General features: G+C 40.6%; 1 protein-coding gene and 1 non-coding gene across 3 annotated transcripts; both read right to left on the reverse strand.

The window, feature by feature from the left end:
- Positions 1 to 33: 33 nt before the first annotated feature.
- Positions 34 to 17,671, reverse strand: lrp3 (low density lipoprotein receptor-related protein 3). Of its 2 annotated transcripts, none has more exons than XM_042489222.2 (7): positions 17,438 to 17,671; positions 10,251 to 10,389; positions 9,963 to 10,168; positions 8,133 to 8,749; positions 7,133 to 7,605; positions 6,209 to 6,341; positions 34 to 5,742 (listed from the first exon to the last, which is right to left on the reverse strand). In XM_042489222.2, the coding sequence occupies exons 1-7, from the start codon at positions 17,502 to 17,504 to the stop codon at positions 4,849 to 4,851; spliced, it is 2,529 nt and encodes an 842-aa protein (XP_042345156.2). In that variant the 5' UTR covers positions 17,505 to 17,671; the 3' UTR covers positions 34 to 4,848. The 2 variants fall into 2 exon arrangements, with proteins under 2 accessions (XP_042345156.2, XP_087937024.1); XM_088080898.1 differs by having other exon boundaries at positions 10,251 to 10,386; positions 17,438 to 17,617.
- Positions 17,672 to 19,083: 1,412 nt separating this feature from the next.
- trnat-agu (transfer RNA threonine (anticodon AGU)) lies at positions 19,084 to 19,157 on the reverse strand. The gene has a single exon. It is a non-coding gene; the product is annotated as a tRNA-Thr (tRNA).
- Positions 19,158 to 20,775: the final 1,618 nt, after the last annotated feature.

A 20,775-nucleotide genomic window follows, 5' to 3' on the forward strand; every position in this document is an offset into this window, starting at 1 on the left:
ATGGCACAGATTACGTACTCTGAAATAATTCAGTAAATGATAAAGAGCTTAAAGTTTATTAATTGCAGGCACAGGAAAACAATGACTAATCAGCAGAAGGCTGTTTAGGGTACTGATCAGCAAACCCTAAGACGCCATGGTGGCATTTCTCTTTCAGCACAAAATATACAAATTTAGTTCTCAAAATAAGAGAAATGCTTTCATACAAACACAGTATACGCTGACTTCAGCCTTTGACGGGGAAGAAGCTTCAAAATCAAACAGCAAGGAGAGGGTAAGCCATTCTTAGAAAACCTGGTTCAGTAGTACTTTACTCTCCAGTGGCCCCCTCCAGTGTATTTACCTGTGTTAACCCACTGAAAAGTCAAGTTGTTTCTCACTGATTGTATCATATTGGAAAAGTTTTAATATTTTACATTATAGTAAAGAAATGCAAAGGAGAACTGACAGAGCAGTTTAGAAGGTATTGATGTGGCTTCTGCCCAGCAGTTTATCACAACTTAAAACTAGAATGAAGTCTCTCAGTTGTATGCATCTGCCCACCAGTCAAGTTGCAGTTACAGTTTACATCTATATCTGTGAAAACATGGATGCTTCACACACATTTTGCCCATAGCAGCACAGAAGATCTCTACAAACAGCAGTTTCAAGGTGAACACCCAAGATTAGCGTCACTAATTCAGTATCTGTTCCTGAGATATGATCATGAGTAATGGCCAGAGAAGTTGCAGAACATTATGAGGACTTTATCATTACATCCTATTAAACATTTGTGTGACATAATGTCATAATTAGAATATGAATTCTCAAGCTATGGCCAAAAACATGAGGTCACATTGATTCTGACCTTTGAGCGCCAAATTCTTATCAGTTCATTCTTGAATCCAAGTGGACGTTTGTGCCAAATTTGAGGAAACTCCCTCAAGGCCTTTTTTAGATATCATGCTCAGGAGAATTAGGAAAAACAAGGTCACAGTGACCTCACAAAAATCAAATGTGTTCATTCTTGAGTGCAGGTGGACTTTTTTGCCAAATTTGAAGCAATTACCTCCTGAGATATCAGTTCACGGGAATAGGGCTTATGTACAGACAGACAACTGGAAAACATAATGCATCGAGCCACGGCTTTCGCTGGCTATATAAAAATGAGTAAAACCCAGAATAAAGAACAGAAACACTTGATCTTGCCTGGCAGATAATAAAACAATAATTTTAACTACATAAGCAGTTAACATGACACTGCAGTTTGAAAAACATCAAAGCAATGAATTTCACCAAGGCTGTTAGGGATTAGCATTTCAATCAACAGGTAAATACACTGGAATATTATATTTTCTTTTCCCTGACTCTCCTGCCATAATAATCCCAGAGATTCCTGATGCAGTAGTGCACTATAACTTCAGAGCAGTCAGTTGTACCAATCACAAGTCATAAATCTGTGTCCTGACACATAAACAAATCTCTTCAAACATGTAAACCACAACTGTCGGCTATCAAACTGCCTGTGATATTTACAACAGCAAGGAAAAACCATTAAGGCATTTTAACACACTTCTGTACATCACAAAGCAAGGAAGGAAATACATTCTGCAGATGTGATTTTTTTCTAAACTAACTTTAAGTCAAATGAGGACGGACAGCTTTGAACTTAAATAACAAGGTACAAGGAAGAAAAGAGCATATAAAAATGTAGAGCTTAGGATAAGTAAACTGATTTGAAATGGAATCAGAGCAGATCATTTGGCGGGAAATGCTTGTGGGGACATCTCAAATGGCACGGAACATGTAGCAGCTGTTTATGAGAAAACTTCTATAAGAAGGAAAGATGTATTTAGTACAGAATCCTAACAAATCAACCAGCATTTCGTTTCTAGTCATTTCTCTTTCTGTTCAGTGTCAATATCCTGCAGTAAAAGAGGGAGAAATCCATAGATTTCAAGAAAAACGAAGTTGATACATTCTTAAGAGGTCCAACAGTAATTAGTAAAAGGTCACCAGGGTCACCGAGGAGAGACAAGCAATACAAAAAAAAAATCGGAGACACAGGCGAATAATCAAGTTCAAATTTTGCCAAGGCAGGGGAGAGATATAAAGTAGGACTAGTACAGGTCTCCACTGAAGACTGAAAAATAGAGGCCTTTGTTTTAACATCCTGTCATAGAAAATTCCTCAGCATAGATACAAATTTCTGATGAAAAAAAAACAGCAGTCCTGGCGTCTGCAGTTAGCAGCACTGCAGAGGTACGGCTCCACAAACAATCAATATTCTGAAGTGAAGCTTCTCTTCCCGACATTTCCTGAACATTCATGTGAAATCTTCGCTGCACTGAACAGAAATCGGAGCAGACACAGCAGTGCTCATTCAAGTGAGGAAAGGCTTCACTGGGAGGACAGTTTGGGTTTGATTTGAGGAAGACGGGAGGCTGAGCAGGGTTTGGGGCATTTTTACTTGGACTCACTGCATCACTTTCCATCCAAGTTTAGCTTTTTAAAACTGATGATGTATAAAGTTAAATATGCTGAACTGAAAAAGCGAATTGACACAACTTCTGAAATATAAGGAAAAGGTTATTCATGTTTAACAGGGGTTACTAAAGTATAACTGAGGAAGAAGAGCACTGGAAACATACAGCATATGTTTATAAATACAAAGTTTTGGCATGATTGAAGCGCTGAATAATTCAGTGACAATGCACTGTTAAAGGAATAGTTTGACACTTTGGAGGAAAAGTTTGACATTTGCTCTTTGGCTAAGAGTTACATGAAAAGATTGATACCACTCTCAGATATCTTGATTAACAAGGCTACAGCTAGCAGCAGGTTAGCATAGCTTAGCACAAAGACTGGAAACAGGTGGTAACAGCTAACCTTGCTGGGTGTGAAGCTACAAAACCTCTGTAGCTCACTCACTACCTTCAGAGTCAGGCTGTTTCCCCTGTTATTAGCCTTTGTGCTGAGCTAGGCTAAGCTATGCTAAGCTAGGCTAAGCTAACTGGCTAGTGGGTGTAGCCTTATACTATACAGAGAGATCTGAGAGGGGTATTGATCTTCTCATTTAAAGGCCCAGACACACCAAACTGACATCACAGAACTAGCAGCAACTAAAGCTGTTGCCTCGCCTCTTGTCACCAAATGTTGCATTTTAACACATCACAAAGACTACAGCCCACAGCTAAGCGCATACCTTCTGCACATGCACGAGAGGAAATTAACTCTCAATACCAGCAGGCAGCGGCAGTCAGCTTTCATCATTCAAAAAGTGAAGAAACTGGACGACCACCTGATGAATTGAAAATGCTAATTAGCCAGTTAGCAAATTAGCAACACAACCTGATGTTAAAAAAAAATCATATTTACAGTGCGCTAGCAAACAATAACACAAACAATTATGAGTTTCTGCTAAAGAGCCTGATAGACAAAAAAAAAAGATCTTACTTAATGTCACAGGTTTGTTTTTATCTCAGCCCATTTTCTTTCTCTTCTCGTGCTGAATTGAACTATCAATCAGAGTGATTTCATTCATTCACAGGCTCGGCTGCTGATTCTACATGCTGAATCGGCAGAATAAAAGCTGACAAGGGCCGACGCCGCAAAAACTAGGGTGTCAGACGCTCACTGATGGCCCCGACAATGACCAACGGCCAACTGTCAGCTTGGTATCAGGGCCCTAACTCTCCATCAGAAAACTAATATTTCATTTTATTTCCCAAAATGTCAAACTTGTATGGATCAAAATTGGGTTTAAAAAGTAGGTCTGGTGATGTATTATATATTTCTATGTTGGCAAATTCCATGAAAAAACCAAAACCAACAATTTATTAATCCTACTAACAAATACTGTGTGAGTAGCCTGATATACAGTATATTCCTCTGCGCCATTGAGCTACACTTTTGTGACAAAAGTATTAAAAATAAATCAGTGAGCCACACTTTTGCACTGGGTGACAGTGTTGGTTTTATTGTGACTCCATCCCACACACACTATCCTGCTGCCACAAGTACTTACCAAGCCAAATGTGTATTAATCCACAGCTGAAAATAGTCCCCCACAAATGCACTACTTGTTACTGTTTGAGTAATGTTTCATGAAAACTCCAGTACCTTGTTGTTTTATAAAAATATTATGTGAGGTCAAAAAGTACTGAGAAAAGAACATAAACATATTGGTTTTGGCCTTTTCACATGATTTGTTTCCAATATCAAAAACATGAAATATCACCAACTTAATCCTTTAAAATGACACCTTAACCATCTATAAATGTCATATAATAATAATAACACCACCTCATACAATATAGTGGGAATAAGAACGACAAGGGGATCATTTATCTGGTAAATTCATATAGGATCACTTAACAGGCTTTTATGGTTCACAGTATCTAGCGGTGCATAATGGCTCTGGGTTAACGACACAAAGGCTGCTTTGGCGTTGTAGGAACATGATGCCATTATTGTATTGGTACTGATGGCCAGAACTGAGTTGATTTGAAACTGAGTTGAAACAGTGAAACGGGGGCGTCTGTTTGTATTTAATTTTGGGAGTCAACATGAAGCTCCTATCTGACAGAGATTTACTGTACAACACAGACCATTAGCACTACCAACGCTGGTTTTATTCATCTTAGCAAAATGCTGCATGTGCATCATTTTGTGCATATGCACTCATAGACTTAAATGGACATGAGCGAATTATATTCTACTTAACTTTCTCCATGTGGTGGGCTGACGTACAAGTCTTAGACCTCTGGATCTGGTTGGGACACATTTCAAGGACACTTTAGCAGAGCAGATATTGCTGACGTCAGGTCTCAATGGAGCGAGGGGACAGAGTGTATTTTCCTAAACTCCTCAGCATGGCGTTGTCCCCCTCCCTGAATCTCCACCCTCATCACCGCTGAATCTGCAGAGCCTGCTCTTGCCCTCCCTCCTCCTCTCCTCCCTCCTCCTCTCCTCCCTCCTCCTCTCCTCCCTGCTTCTTATTTCCCTGCTTGGCACTTCCACATTAAAATGGCTGTTTCTGTCCTCTGCTTTCACCGAGGAAGACGAGGGCTCTGGAGGTGACATCACCTCCAGCCCCTCTGGGTAAAGGGGGCTTGTTGGTGTCTGGGAGCTACTGGGGAACACAGGGGGTGAGATCGGGGACAAAGGCCCCAAGGGGGAGTAACGTCTCAAGGAAACACCCTTTAGATTAACAGCCAGCTCCAGAACCAGTTTCCTTGATGCCCGGGGGGGGCACAGGGGTGCAGAGTCTTCCTGGGGGGAGGGAGGGGCCCCGCTATGGGCAGAAGAGTCACTCTGAACAGGGGTGGAGGGATCTGACTGTGGGGCCCTGCTGCTCTCCCTGCTGACAGGTGACAGGTCCTCGTCCTCTGGACTGTCCACTGACTGTGACGAGAGCGGCGATGCGGGGCTCTCTGGCGTGCAGGACTGTGTGTCCATGGCCGCCGAGCAGAAAGAGCCCGGAGCTGCATCCGCCTCATCCCCAAGTCCAGCTCCAGGCCTGACCCTTGATTGGGGCCCCGGCCCACCCACAGTTCTGTAGCTGTGGAGCCCCAGTGTGATCTGTGTGGGTCCTGGGGAGTCAAGCAGGGGGGCGTGGCCTCTGGTTCGCCCTCCACTGTGGAAAAGGCGATTCCACAAATGCCCCAGACGTCGACGAGAGGAGGAGGTGGTGGAGCGCCGTGTCGAGTGGCGTCTGATCTGTCTGCGCATCGCCAGCCGCAGGTTCTGTAACACGGAGGCCTGGAGGAGGGAAAGGGCGGACAGCGAGGGAGACACAGAGAAACTAAAATTCTGTTTCTATCTATCAAGTACAGAGCCAGCAGCAACTACCAGGGCTGAAAGATGAAGCCAGTGTGGAAGTGCCAAAAACTGCTGCTCCTTTGATGGCCACTTGAGTCTGGCTCCAAAGCGAATCAATCCCCATAGACCACCATGCTAAAATGGCCAACTGGAACCCAGTGCTACAGTACATGAAAGACCAATAGTCCACCTCTTCAGGTCCCACTCCTCATTTTTCTACATTTCAGTTTTTTCTTTGTGTGATTACCAAATATTGCTTTGGCTCAGTCAGGAGATTCTGTATTTACTGAAACAGAAATTGAATCTGCAAAGACATGTTGACTGCCGTTGTCTGCTTTAATATTGCAAAAAATTGTTGGTCCCACCAGTAAGTTTTAGAGTGTATTAGTGTGTGTGAATGCAGTACCTGTGTGGGGTTGTACACTGGGAAATCCTCCACTGGAGGGATGAGGCCCTGGGCGATTAACTGACCATATGAAGGGGGAGCCTCTCTTTGAACAAACTCGGCCTCCATGCGAGTCATCTGAGTCTCAAACGCTCTGCACGGGAGAGAAAAGGAGGACAGAAGACGGACCGAAGAAAAGAGAAAGAATTTAGGTGATGTAGATGGAGCATGAGCAAGTTTAAGGTGATAAACCCTTTTAAACCTGGATCAACATAAATTTTCTTGCGCTACATTTAGATGCCCTTCACAAGTAAGTAAACTTTTGACCACTGAGCAAAATGAAAATGAAATGTCCTACAAATTGCAAGAAATTAGTAGATTCAGAATTTTTTATTTTAAAAAAGGTAGGAAAACTTTCTGAGATCTATAATTATTTAATTAATTGATTAATTAAATATTATCCTTTTTTATTTTTTACTTTTACCAACTTCTTATATTTTTTAAATGTTTTTTCCCACGTATTTTTTTCATTTATTATTTAATTTGTCCTGTGTGTGTGTGTTTGTTTTTGTTTTTTTGAGGGGTTTCTTGCTAATTTATGGGTCATTTCTTCTTGAGTTTGTCATTGCCTTTTTTCATATGCTTTTTAAAGTAATCAAACCAGTATTCCCTGGTTCAAAGGGTTTAGAAACATTCTGAATTCAAAAGAAACCCGGGGCATCTGCACCATCAACAGCAATCAGATGCAATAACAGGCTGTGTGACAATGTGCTTTTGGACCCACATGCAGGAGATAAAACGTGTTACTATGGTGATAGATTTATTCAGAATCAAAGATTAATAAATCAAAGGGATGAAATAAACAAGCACATAACATGCAAAAGTAGCATAAGCAGGGGAGCAGTGATAAATGCTGGATACAGGAACAGATGGACGTGTGCCCACCTGTACTCTCTGCTCCTGAGGGAGTGGAGTTTGAGCGCACAGCCGAGGGCAATGACGAGCAGGAGGCTGCAGACCAGACTGCCGATCAGTGCGGCCGTGATCACTTTCCTGGGCACCGCCGCCAGGCAGTCCCTCTCATCGCTCCCGTCCAAGCAGTCCTCCTGGCCGTCACACCGCCACGTTTCAAAGATGCACAGGTTCGTCCCACAGTGGAAGTTTCCAGGCTGGCAGTCATAGCAGTTCTTCTCGTCCGACCCATCCGGGCACCTCTTCTGGTTGTTGCAGCGCTCAGACGCCGGGTAGCACACTCCAGTGCCGCCCTCACAGGGGAACTCACCGACTGGGCACATTGGGCAGGCCTCCTCGTCGCGGCCAGATGGACAGTGCCAGTATCCGTCACAGCGTTGGCGTTCAGAGTAGCAGCCCTGATCGCTGCCACAGGGACGCTCGCCAGGGAAGCAGTAACCTTTGACCTGAGTGGGCGGAGGAGAAATGCATCACTGTCTAGACAGCGAGAGGACGACGTGTTTGATCGATTGTGCTCTCTGCAGCAACAGAACAGCTACTCTGTCTTCAAAACAAATTAATCAGACCAGTGTAGATACTTAGAGAAGCTGGAAATGGTGAAAGGAACCCAAAAGACGATGTTTCAAACATTCAGTATGACTCAGAGATAAAGAGGAAATAGAAACCTAACCCCTTAAAACCTGGAACAGCATCAGATTTCTACTGCTGCCAGCTTTTCTACTTATTTTTCTACTTATTTTTCTGTTTTTGCCATGTTGTAAGTAATCTTCTTGTAACACCTAACTTGTAACTTCTTCGCATGTTTTGAATAAAAATCAAGCCAATTTATTCAGGTTCAAAGGGTTAGAGAAGAAGGGTTTAAACTATAACTTGTGAGAGACGGATGTGAATGATGGGTCTGGAAATGGTTGGGTGAAGTTTTCAAAAAAAAACAACCCAAAAAACAGGATGCATTATACCCAGTCTGTAGTACCTGGTATGTGGCGTTAAAGCCATGTCCGGGGCTATGAGGCTGGGCCATGTACAAAACACTCATCTGACCCCGACTTGACTCCAGCAGTGCCGGCCGCCTGTTGTTGTGATAGGACAGCACCTGTAGGAGGTGTTCTGCACGCTGCAGCAGGCCATCGTACACATGCAAAGAGTCTCCGGGCCCCAGCTGCAGGTCCAGCTGCAGCACGATGGGCTTGGGGTCCTGGGTGTCTAGAGACCACGAACACCTCAGCTCTGTCGCTGCGCTCCTGTTGGCCCGGAAAAAATCTGGGGACGCAAAGGAGCCGTAGAAGTTCCCCAGACGTTTGCCGCAGGTGGTGTCGGGGCAGCCCAGCTCGTCGGTGCCATCGTGACAGTCACGGGCTCCATTGCAGCGCAGGGCGGCGGGCAGACAGCGGGTGGACTGGGCCTCGGTGCAGGGGAGGGATCCGAAAGGGCAGAGGCCGGGCCGGGCCTCGGTGGGAGGGGGGGAGCAGCTGCGTTCGTCCGTGGCATCGCCACACTCATCCTGACCGTTGCACTTCCAGGAGCGAGGAAGACACTTCCCATTCCCACACAGGAACTCATCTGACTGACAGCTGCTCTGACCCAAATGTCCTGCAAAGACAAGAAAAGGACAGATGCAACACAAATGGACATGTTGGCATTTAAACTGAAGGCAACAATGAAACACACAATTAATAGTGAACTCCATAATACACATTGTAAACAGTCTTTTGTGACATCGCTTCCTAACACACACAGTTTGTCTACCCAGCTAGCAGAGAACGTTCCCACGACATTGGCTAACCTTACTTATAAGTTGCAGTAATGTTTTTAAGTTTAATCAAAAACCGTTTTAAGGATGTTTATCATTTCAAATAATGTCCCTATAAAGGTTAAATGCTGACTAAGAGGTAACGTTTTCACTGCAACATTCTGAGGATGTTTTGTTGATGTTGAGACGTGACAGTAATAGAATGTTAATAGAAAATATTCTTCCTTTGTTCTCATGTAACATTGTATAAACGTTTTATAAAAAGCAACATTTAGTACATGTTAGTGAGGACTGAGATTACAGACCATTTTTAAAATGAAAATGTAATGTGATGTAAGCATTACAAATAATAACAAAATGAAATAATAAAAAAGTTTTTTTTTTTGTTTATAGAGAATGTTACCCTAAATTTAAGAAGAACATTCTAGTATGTAAAAGAAAACTTGCCACTGAAAATGTTGCTAAAACATTGCATTGGTTGCATTGTACCGTTTGCAGATCATTTTAGAACCAAAAATTGCTGGCTGGGTTGTTATCATAGACCTTAAAACTGGTCTGAACTGCAAAATAATGACAATTTTAATAATGCAATTAAAAATGCAATTAATTGAGGTTAACTACTGAAAATCAGCTATTGATCAAGAAACTTGTGAGAATTGATTTACCTTGTTAATATGGACTTTGAAACTTTTAAAATACAAAATAATGTAACTTAAACATGATTAAAAATCTGATTAATAGCAATTAAACTATTGGAATTCAGCAGGTAATCAATATTTTTTAAAATTATTATTTATTGACAGCCCTAGTGACACACTTCTATGTCATATAAAGTGTTTTATACATTATTTAAACACTGCTATTTAGAAAATATGGCATTGTAAACCATCAACTCAAAGCTCTGCTAATTTCTGTGTCATCTTTACTGAAAATTTAATCCTGCAAATAAGATGACCTATATTTGACACATAAATCACAAATGTGAATTCAGTTATGTTACACATTGGACAGAAGATGTCCTCCGCGGTGGAGTTTATAGATCCATGGTTTTACCTCTGATGTAGGAGAGGCGGAAGCCCTGCGCCTGCCCGGAGCTGTTGGCCTGAGAGTGGAAATAGAGCCACACGCGCCCCCTGGTGGAGATGAAGGGCGGAGGCAGCATGGAGCCACACAGCCTGGAGTCTCCGCTCCTCGTGGGAGTCAGCAGGAGCCAGTCTCCCAAACAACCTCCTGACTCCGCCACATCAAAGTTTCGGAAACTAGAGCAGAGGATGGATGCTTTCAGGTGTTTCCTCCACAACACAAATCAGATGTACTGAGTGAAAGCGTGACGGGCTCTACCTGATGGTGATGACCTCTCCCTGACCTCCCTGGATGTGCCAGCTGCAGTTAACTCCAGGCGGGTAGTTTAGAGGCCACGAGGGGCTGTAGATCACACCCCTCCGCTCTGTGTGGACCTCCACGCGCTCACTGCAGCCTGCTGGGAGCCACACAGAGATGTCTGAGGTTTTTAGTGGATGTTTCTGTGTCAACAACATAAAAACAGACCTCGAGGAACATTTAAGTCAGTATGAATAAACAGACGGCAAGTGAAGAAGTAACAAAAGTAATTCAATGAATTCTGTTTTTGTTGTTAGTCTGTAGTTGCGGCTCGGTTTGTAATTATCATCTTGTTTATTATAGTGTGCGGTCCCCTATGTTTGATTGGCTCCTCTCCAGATGATGTTGCCTTTCCTCGAGGTGAAGATTGTGATTGGAGCAGTGTTACATCAGCCTCTTCCAATCAACGACCGCTGTGCCTGTTGTTACTGTCCTTAGTGTCTTCCTTTGTTAAAATGACTCCTCTCTTGGTTATATTTATTTCTTTGTGTTAAACACCAATCGTGAGCCCTTTCCTTTGTGGTTTTGCCACCATAATCCTAATTTTCTTTGTTAATAAATTACTTTTTTTCCCACTGACAATCTGTCTCATCTTCTTTTATATGACACATAAAGTAAACAACTGTATGTTTGATGGATAAGACTGTCGATCTTTCTGTGAATCCCACTATAAGACCAAAACCAACAATGTCCAACTCTCAATACTACTTCCTTAACATTCTGCTAGGAATTTAGCATTACGCTGCGAGAAGATAACCATTAAAAAGAATTGCAATTTTTTTACTTTACAAAAACTATCGGAATTGACAGTGGCATAGCCTACGTAACATTCATATTACATTCTTCTGCACACATTGGAAAATAATGATATGGACAGACAGTAGGGTGACATTGGCAGTCAAGCAATGGCTTTTGTTGGGGCACGGCAACACCACTGTGACAACTGAATACCCCCAAAATATATAGTTATTACTGCCTTGCTTAAACAAGAGTAAATAGCGTGTCTCTTTGGGACTGTTTTAAGTTGTGGTTCAAAATATACTTGGTTGCTAGTGAGTACTTGTGGCTGGACAATGGTGTATGTGGAAATGAGTCAACACATCAGTGGACAACAATGCAGCTCATATTATGCTTTGCAATAGCTACACAGAATACACTTGTCACAATGACCAATTCATTTTTGGTTCAGGTCTTTTCAAGGGATTTGAGTCTAAGACATGGCTTGTAACAGTAAGAATGAACATATTACATCCAAGTTGAGTGTCTCACTAAGTATTTACAAAAATCTGAGTGAAAACAAATATCAGAACTAACAGAAAACCAAGTTGAAAACAGCTCATTTTGAGGATAACATAGTGGTGAAGAATTGAGTCCTAAAACGCAGAAATCCGTTAGCCTTTTAGCATGTCCGGTTCCCTCGTGTTTAAGTCTATGGGTTTTTTGAATGGTTTTTCGGTAAAACGCCTTAAATAAGGTCTGTGGTTTACACAGGCTAAAGATATTTAGACGTTTTGTTCTGCAACATAAAATACGTCCACTTAAACACGATTTTTGAACTGTTAAGGTTTTACTCGTCTTAAAAAAGGTGGTTGCTAACGAGTGGCTAAATGGGACTATAGTGTGTGTCAGGGACGTTAGACGTCATCACAGCAGACAGAGAAACTCATTAAACCCACTTGTCCGCCTTTACAGCTTTACCGAGTCACACTCGAACTTGTAGATTTATCTGTTTAGAATATTTTTCAATCATGTTTTATCGTGTCTTTACAGTGTTTGTAGTTGTGATGTTTAAGTTGTGTGACCACGATGTAGTTTGTGTATAGCCTAACAATAGCTTTTCGCTTGTGGCAATTTCATTTACGCTTCAAAACACACAAAAATTGTGTTCATCTGTGAAGATTATCATGCCAAACAAAATGTGTAAATCTCATAAACTTGTATTCATCAGAGAGCTTATTTTTTGGCGATAAAGGCAAATCCCATTCAAAAATCCAATAAGGTTTTTGACAAGGGAACCGGTGCGATGCCAACTTCCTGGTTGGCCTACAAGAGTAAGTCATCCCTTCACCACTCTATAGCATTTCTCCAGACTGTGTGGGTGTGGCAGATCACGTTTTCATTGACACCTCCTTGTATCCCACCTTTGTCAACCTTTGTTGAGTTGGTGTGGTACAGCTCTATCTGCTCCGGTCCTCTGACTCTGGGTACGTTTGTAAATCCAATCTGCCGCTCTACACTAAGCACTGCTCTGGATAACCCAATGGTACATTCCAACAGCGCTCTGAGTTTACAAGCGGTCCAGTGTGTGCCAGAGTGCGCTCCGACACTCAGAGTGCTTCCGAATGCACCCTATTGAAAGGGCCGATGAGGGATTTCAATTTGGCATGTTAAATTAGTATCAACTGACATCTGGTTTTGGTTTCATCCATATTTATCCATATTATGTGATATGGATCAGGGCCCATATCAAAACAGCTTCAGGAAACTGTGAAAAAACTAAAATGACAATATTTCAAATTTGTATTGAGGCTAATGACTGATAATTTTTCAGCTTTTTACTATGCGTGTAAGATCCTAAATTATATAAAAAGAAAGTTTTGGGTGATTTGGCTTCCCAGAGGCTTATACAAAAAGAAAAATCTAGATCACAGCTAGACTTTGCATACTACCGCACAGCATTTTAAACATGTGACCTTTCTCTCACTGAGTACTTTATATAAGTGTGATGCACCCTTATCATCTTCAGTTCTTAAGAGGGAAACTACACTACTTTGCCCGAGAGAGATACGGCCTGTTCCTTTATTCATGATGAACTACGAATTATGCATGCTCAGCAGGAACCATACTGCTACTGCCAGAACTGGGAAACACACACACACACACACACACACACACACACACACACACACACACACACACACACACACACACACACATTCCTTCATTCAAACTCCTGTGCACAATTTGTCAGTGCCTTACCATGCCAGTACCAGGAGCAGAAACACTTTATAGGACATTAACACATTGCTGCAGCACTCAACAATAAATGCATTCAATTTTAATCAGTGCAGAGACCTTAAAACAATGCCTTGACAAGACAAATGACCTTAGTGCCTTTCGGGGGAGCTCTGTGCTGATCACATGGGGGCTAAAACAGAAGCAGCAGCAGTCAAACTGGCAGCCAAGGCAACAACATCGCCTGCTGCCATCGCACCATTGCTCCTGGGAACAGCACGCGCTGCTAGGTGGCCGAGAGGATCAACAGGAACGACACAGACCTCTATAGAGTGCAGGCAGTGGGTGCGATTGTTTTATAATAGATAAAAGCATCAGGATTTCTAAAGAGTTTGTGAGTTAAACTGTGCCGTTAATCTCAATGGGAAGGATTTTATCTGCTTTCATATACTGAGAACAAGAATAAAGAGCTGCTGTGTTTAATCATCTCATTACTGCTTAATGCCACAGTGGCAAAGACACACGTGTAAGAAGAGGCTGTATAACAAGCCCGTTGATTAAACAGGGCCACAGAGACAGAACATCAGCGGCTCTGCTTAACAATGATTAGCCAACACGGTCACACAGCACAGAGTCCGCTCACTTGTGCTGAGTGTGTGTGTTTGTTTCAGGCTTTATTGATGAATCAGTTAAGTCAGCAGAGTCAACGAAGGGGGCGGGAGGAGAAATCGTTTAGAGCTCAGTGATGGATATCGACTACGCCGACACGGCTACCTTAGCACACATAAATACACACAGATGAAACTGGACTAGACCAAACAGTCTGGAAAGTGGAGCTGCACAATGTGGCTGTTTGGCGCAACGAGTTTATAATCACAGTTTGACTGTTTTTTTATTCTGGCAGATCTTTTAAATTATATTTTTTATGGTTATCAGTACATTTAATGACCATACTGTGTGACTGCTGCTTCCTCTGACCTCAAATTTCCCCTCGGGGTTCAATAAAGTGTTTCTGATTCTGATTCTGAAACTCAAAGTTTGTAAAGTAACCCAATGGAGGCAAAATGGAGTATTGTATTGGTTGAGGTACTGAGTTTCGTTTTTGCCAAGCTTATGCACAAATTATAATGATGTTAACGTTGGCCTGCTTTGCTGCAGACTTGTAAAGATATTTAATATCTGATCACAGCAAGAGAGATAAAATGCCATTTTTTTCTCCCTATAGTAGCCTCAAAAGACCAGAATCCACTGCAGCATTTTTCCTAACTTAAGATCTAATGCAATAAGTTCAACTGCCAACAAGTTCATGAAAATAGTCAAAAGAGATTTAATTGAATGTAATTAGTTTTTCTGATTTCTGATATGTTTTATAACATTCAGTAGTGAAACTATTCATTTTTTTGACTAAAGTAAAGTCAAGCTGCAACTATAGGCTATCATTGTTAATTCATCTGTTGATTATTTTCTCAGTTAATGAATTAGTTATTTGTAGGTATGTGCAATGTGGATTGTTTTCAACCGATACCAATAACCAATAATAACCTGATTTCTCATGGCCGATAACCTATTCAGTAAATGATAATATCACATTTTTTCATTTTAAAATGAAGTTTATTTGGTTTATAAAATGTCAGAAAGCGGTGAAACTATGCAGATTACTGTTTCCATAAGCCAAAAACGACGTCCTCATGTTTTTTTGGTCTACAACCCAAAAAACTGTCTATGAGGAGTACAGAAACCAGAAATATTACTATTAAAAAGCTTGAATCAGAGAATTTAGACATTTGTTTCTAAATAGTTATCTAAATAATTCAAAATGATTAATCAATTATCAAATTAGTTGGCAATTAATTTAATCGCAGACATTTAAGAAGTACTACAAGTAAAAATGAACTACAATGACAAAAGTTAAGGTACTCATGCAGAAAATGCCCCCTGTACTACATAGGACTGTGACATAATACTAAAAGATCACTCAAATCTTAAAGGGGAACTACACCCATTTTCAAAATTCATATATTTTATACCTTTGGTCTAATACAGTCAAAAAATATCAGTAAACATAACCAACACTTACCCAAATACAAAAATTAGAGTGCTAAAACTCAAATTTTTGATGTCATAGAGTATAAAGTCTGGAGCTGCTCCACAGACAATGAATGGCCAAAGATGTTCTGTATGAGGATGTATATGAGTATATGTATATGAGTATATGTGTGTATGTTTTCTGTTTCAAAACTGAGAACACTGCAATAGAAAAAGCTCATTTGTGTATAAAAAAAAGAAAACAGGGGGAGCTCCAGACTTTGTGGTATCACAAGCTTCAAACTTTTTTTTTTTCCATTTCTGCCTCTGAGAGAGTAATTCGTGTTCACAAGTATTTACTGAACTCTCCTTGAACATGGGATTAACATATTGGATTTCTTAATTTTGGGTGGTGTTCCTATTTACACCCAAAAGCAACTAGGAAATATATCTGTAAATAGAGTGCTCCAGGGACGATGTTTATCTGTAGGTGGACGCTGAAACTAGCATCACCCTGGTTCCCTCATCAAAAAGCCTATTGGATTTTGCCATTGGATTTTAGATTATTAAAAAAAATGAAGTCCGTGGCAAACAAATGTTTATGATACTTCCATATTTTGTTCAGATAATCTTCACACATTATCACCACTTTTAGTATTTTTTAAGCCAAAATGCAATTGCTAGAAGTAGAAAGCTAATGTTAGGCTACCAACTGCAAACTAAACTACAGTTGTACAAATCAATGTTGCCACCACAACAAAGCTGCAAAGCCGTGTTCAGGGTGATGACGCTCTTTTGCAATTTCTTAGCAACTACCTTTTAAATGCACAGAAAAGCATATAAGCAATAATAAGCAAAATATTCTCTTCAGAAATGTAAATGTAATGTAAAATGAGTATAACTATAAAATTACATATACTACATATACTAGAAAAACTCAAACTTCTACTTAAATAGAGTACACCGAGTGATTTAACCAAGTTTCATTCCACAACTGAAACAGAGTGGAACATTTGGATTAAGTTTTTGTTTTTAGATGTCATTCTGCAGTGTTATAGTAATAATCCCTTCAATTTTTCATCTGCGTTGTTTTCAAAAACAAAGTTTAATCCCTTGGAGCTCTGTAAGTGTTTCTAAAAAAAAAAAGAATTAAAATAAAGAGACACTTGCTTCACTAACACTGACAAACAGGGTGAAAGCTACACACTTCCCAAAAAACCTTTGCAGGTGCTGCATTAAAAATCAAACTAAGGCAAGAGTCAACAATGTCTGACAAAGATCTCTGCAGGAATGCTGCACAATAATTTTTTTTTTAAAAAAAACAGCCTGGAGCTTTTAATACAGTGTGTAGATCTTTTGTGTGATTTTTCACTGACACAAACGTGGTTTTCTGCTCCCTCTGCTCTAAAATACTGTGTGTGTGTGTGTGTGTGTGAGAGAGAGAGAGAGAAAGATTATACTTTGTGTGTGAAAAGGTGCCAAAACAAGTACTGACACGTGTTTGGGATAGTGTGTGTTTGATGGGACGGTGTGTGCAGTTCCCCACACACACACTCTTCTAAAATGTGAAACAGTTTGACCCCTGTTTGTCGCTCTGGCAGCCTCCTGCTTCATCTTCATGCCAACAGAGTGGAGGATATGATAACAGAGAGGAGGAGGGGTGGAGGTGGTGGGGACTGGCTGCAGAGAAGCAGTGATGTAATGCTGATAGCAGCATCACATTTGTGAAAGAGCATCCATGTTTCCACACTAAGCCTGATCATTTAGCCACCACAGATCAATACCAGCTGGGTTTCTGCAGAGGATCATAGGCTCATCTCTTCACTGCATCTGATCACAACAATGAAAACACTTCTGTCTCCATCTGTCACATCACTTTAAGAAAGGGACACAGAGAGAGCAGCAAGCTAAATAACACCCACTCCTATCCGGGTGTGATCAGCTTTATATGAGTGCTCTGCTGCTGTGAATAGTCACAAATTTTAGAAGCTTTCAAACTACAAGACCTCCAATGAGGATAAACAAATATAAAATCACTGAATTTTTCTCATTGCTGAACCTCTTGCACAAAATCACATATTTCCCATCAACAGTGCATTTAAAATGAAATGTGTGCCCAGATTTGCATGTAAACATTACAGCAGTGTGGACGCATTGTTGTTCCTCACCTGCACAGAGCAGAGCAGAGCGGAACCACAGCAGCAGTCCGGGCAGCAGCAGCTCCGTCAGCCCCATGCTCCGCCGGGGACTCCTGCTCTTATCTCGGACACTCTCTCCACGGTTTGCTCCACATCTGTGTCCTCCTGCGAGACTCCCCGCATCTGTTTTCAGCCCCGACACACCGAAAGATCCTCACCGTGGAAAAGCATTGTGTCCTTTGCAGCCGTAGCCAAGACACCAGAGTAAAGCTAACTACGAAAAACCGCGCAGCTTCCGGTCAAGTTTTTCAAAATAAAATCCATATTTAATCATCAACGTGACAATATCTGTAACGCCAAACATTCACAATAAAGACTGCATTTTGAGGTCACGTGTTTAAAATTCATATAGAGACAATAATTCATGAAGTGAACATCAACACTGTGTTGTAGTGGGTCTGAACAGCCAACTAGAATAAAATTACAGACTTACAGTGTTGGAGAGTAAATCGTTAAATATAACTAGTTACTGAAAGATTACTAAATAAATGTGATTGTGATCAAATACAGTTACTAAGAAAGAAATATATATAATTACATTACCATTACTACTCAGGTTGTTGTTGATTACAAAGGGGATACATATGGATAAAATTTGTTAATGAAAATATGTTGACTGAAACATTAATTATCTTACTTTACATCTTTTTGCCGTGCAGGAATGCCTTCTTTTAGTATATTTTTGGACAGTGTGGGTCAGCAAAAGATGTAGTTTGAATTTTCCAACATTGTTTTGCAGAAAACATATTTGAAGTCAAAATGCATTACAAATAAAAACAAAGGAATAATTAGGCAAAAAAAGGAAAAGAAGGGGGGGGGCACCAGAAGTCCAAAATGTCAAATTGCATAAGTGTAGTAAAATTCAAATAAAAATAATATAACATACAATTATATAAAAATATTTTTTTTAAAAAACCAAACAAAGGAAATTAAATAAAATTAGTGTCTCATATATCAACAATAGACATGGACAAAAGGCTAACACTGCACTCAACCAATGGTTATACAATGGTAAAAGTTAAATATCTCTGTTATGTTTGATTTGGTCTCCCTAATTTGAGATTCTAAAACATCATGGTAATGATGGCGTAAGATTTCTTATTTTGAAGACATAACTATCTAACTTCCGCTCTGCTGATGGCCCTCTCTGTGTTGAGCTTGCCGCATCAAACAGGACAAAGTGGTCCTCGTTATTCATGTCTTCTTCAATCCTCACACCCGGACTGAATGTAACAAACAGTCGGATATAAACTGTAGACATGTATAGATGGCACAGTGAACGGGGTGTGCTGGCTGAAATGAAGAGCAGGCTACATCCGAGACACGGCTCTTTGATGACCGTCTTTTCCAATCCCTCCATTGTAGTCAGACGGAGTCTTGATTCAGGATTCAGGAGGCCGTTTCACTGCCTCCCCCGTGTGGTCAGAGGGGTGTACTACAAATCCTTCTCACAAAGTGAAAAAACTGTACAATTACATTACATTTCTGTATTTTCAGAGTAGCCGCTCCCCGTGTTTCTATAAAGAGCTAGAGCAGTAGCTGATACTGGCCTTATTGCGTGAGTCAGTGCTGAAAATTGACGGACAACAGGAAGATTTACTACTTTCAGCCACAAAAGGCACCGCTGGGATTCGAACCCAGGATCTCCTGTTTACTAGACAGGCGCTTTAACCAACTAAGCCACGGCGCCGCTGAGTACTGCAGCGAAAATATGACTTCTTGAAAGTACTGTATAAAATGATTATCGATTATAGTCTGACATTTCGAAGGAACTGTTCTTTATTTATGAAAAGGGCGGGGGCGCAAAACAGGGGAGGAATTTAAAATATTCTTTAAGCAGTGGGGAGGGACTTGTGTTTTTTGGGATATTTTTTGGGATTCTGGGATGCATAGGGGATTGTTTTAGTTTGTTGTCCTTGTAAATACACTTAGAACCCCCAAACCAGAAAGTGGGTTACAAAAGCATGTTTTCTTAAAAACTGTGCTAAATCACATTTATCACAACCAGAAATTGTGAAATATTGTTATTTATGCCTTCTCCCCCGTCACTAAGTTAAGGAAAAACATTTGTAGCTCCAAGGAAGGTCATTAATTAAAAACAAAAAAAAGTTAAATTGCACCCCACACATCCCCTACTGTGATAAATAAAGTACAGTTCCTAAATTAGTGCAGCATTTGAACAGGACATAATTTTATATTAAGTTATGGACTCTCAGAGCAGATGGGGATTTTGATTATGACACGAATTTATGAAATTCAAGTATATAATACCTTAATTAGTGAAGTTTTATTGGACTTCTTTTGACAATCAACACTTTTATTAAATTCATAAAGGCATTTTTCACAATCACACATCATTTTATTAGGTAACTTTTCAGGGCAGTGGTGTAGTCACTGCCATCTCATTTCACTATGCAATAGAAAAAAAAGTGAACTTACATTATAGGTTAAGAGGAAACTCTGTCTGCTCTGTGGGTGTCGTGATTATCTGCCTCTCACTGTCTGACCTCACCACAAGCCATTACAGCTCATTGTTTGTCTGCAAGTCTTTCCAGTTACTCAGACTGAGAGAGGATGAGTGTGATCTCATTCACTTCTACAGGGTGACTGACTGATGATGGAAACTTTGGATGGATCTAAAATGAGCATCGTGGCATTTTAGTCAGGTGGTATTTGCTGTCAACAGCTATTATTGAGAACAGTTGGCAATCAACGCTGATGGTATCTGTGGATTAGCTCTAGTCACTGTAGCATTGTTTCCGGAAAGAAACAGTTGATTACTTTCCAGTGTGATTATGTTTTGAGGCTCTGAGTCGCACAAAGAGAATTCTGTGCATCACTGTGCTGTGTTGCAGCTAAACTGTCAGCAGCAAAGACCTCAAAACCAATTTGTTTGGCTAAATACAACTGAGGCTGTTTTCATGATGTGACCACAGCTTTAAGAAAAGGGGATTTAAGACTTTAAAAATACTTTTCTTCACTTTAGATACGAGAGAACTTTGCCATATATTTGTGACATAAAACGTTTTGCTGACATTAATGTTTAGAGGCATTCAGTAAATTATTACTTTTTCAAAGTTACCCCTTTATTTTTCACTTTTGAAATGCAATGTCAGAAAAACATTCCCTCAAATCCTACTTCCCATGTCTTGCATTTTTAAGAGTTTTGAGAGACTCATTTCAGACATTTTGATACCAATTAAGGCCTTATTTTTAGGTTTTATTTTTAGACTTTTTAAGGGTCTGCAGGAACCCTGGCTGTGATTAACGAGAACAGAAAAAAAATAAGGCACCACACACACAAAATA

This window comes from Plectropomus leopardus, chromosome 1 (assembly GCF_026936395.1).
Source record: "Plectropomus leopardus strain MGB_pleo_1.0 chromosome 1, ASM2693639v1, whole genome shotgun sequence".
Taxonomy (NCBI): domain Eukaryota; kingdom Metazoa; phylum Chordata; class Actinopteri; order Perciformes; family Serranidae; genus Plectropomus; species Plectropomus leopardus.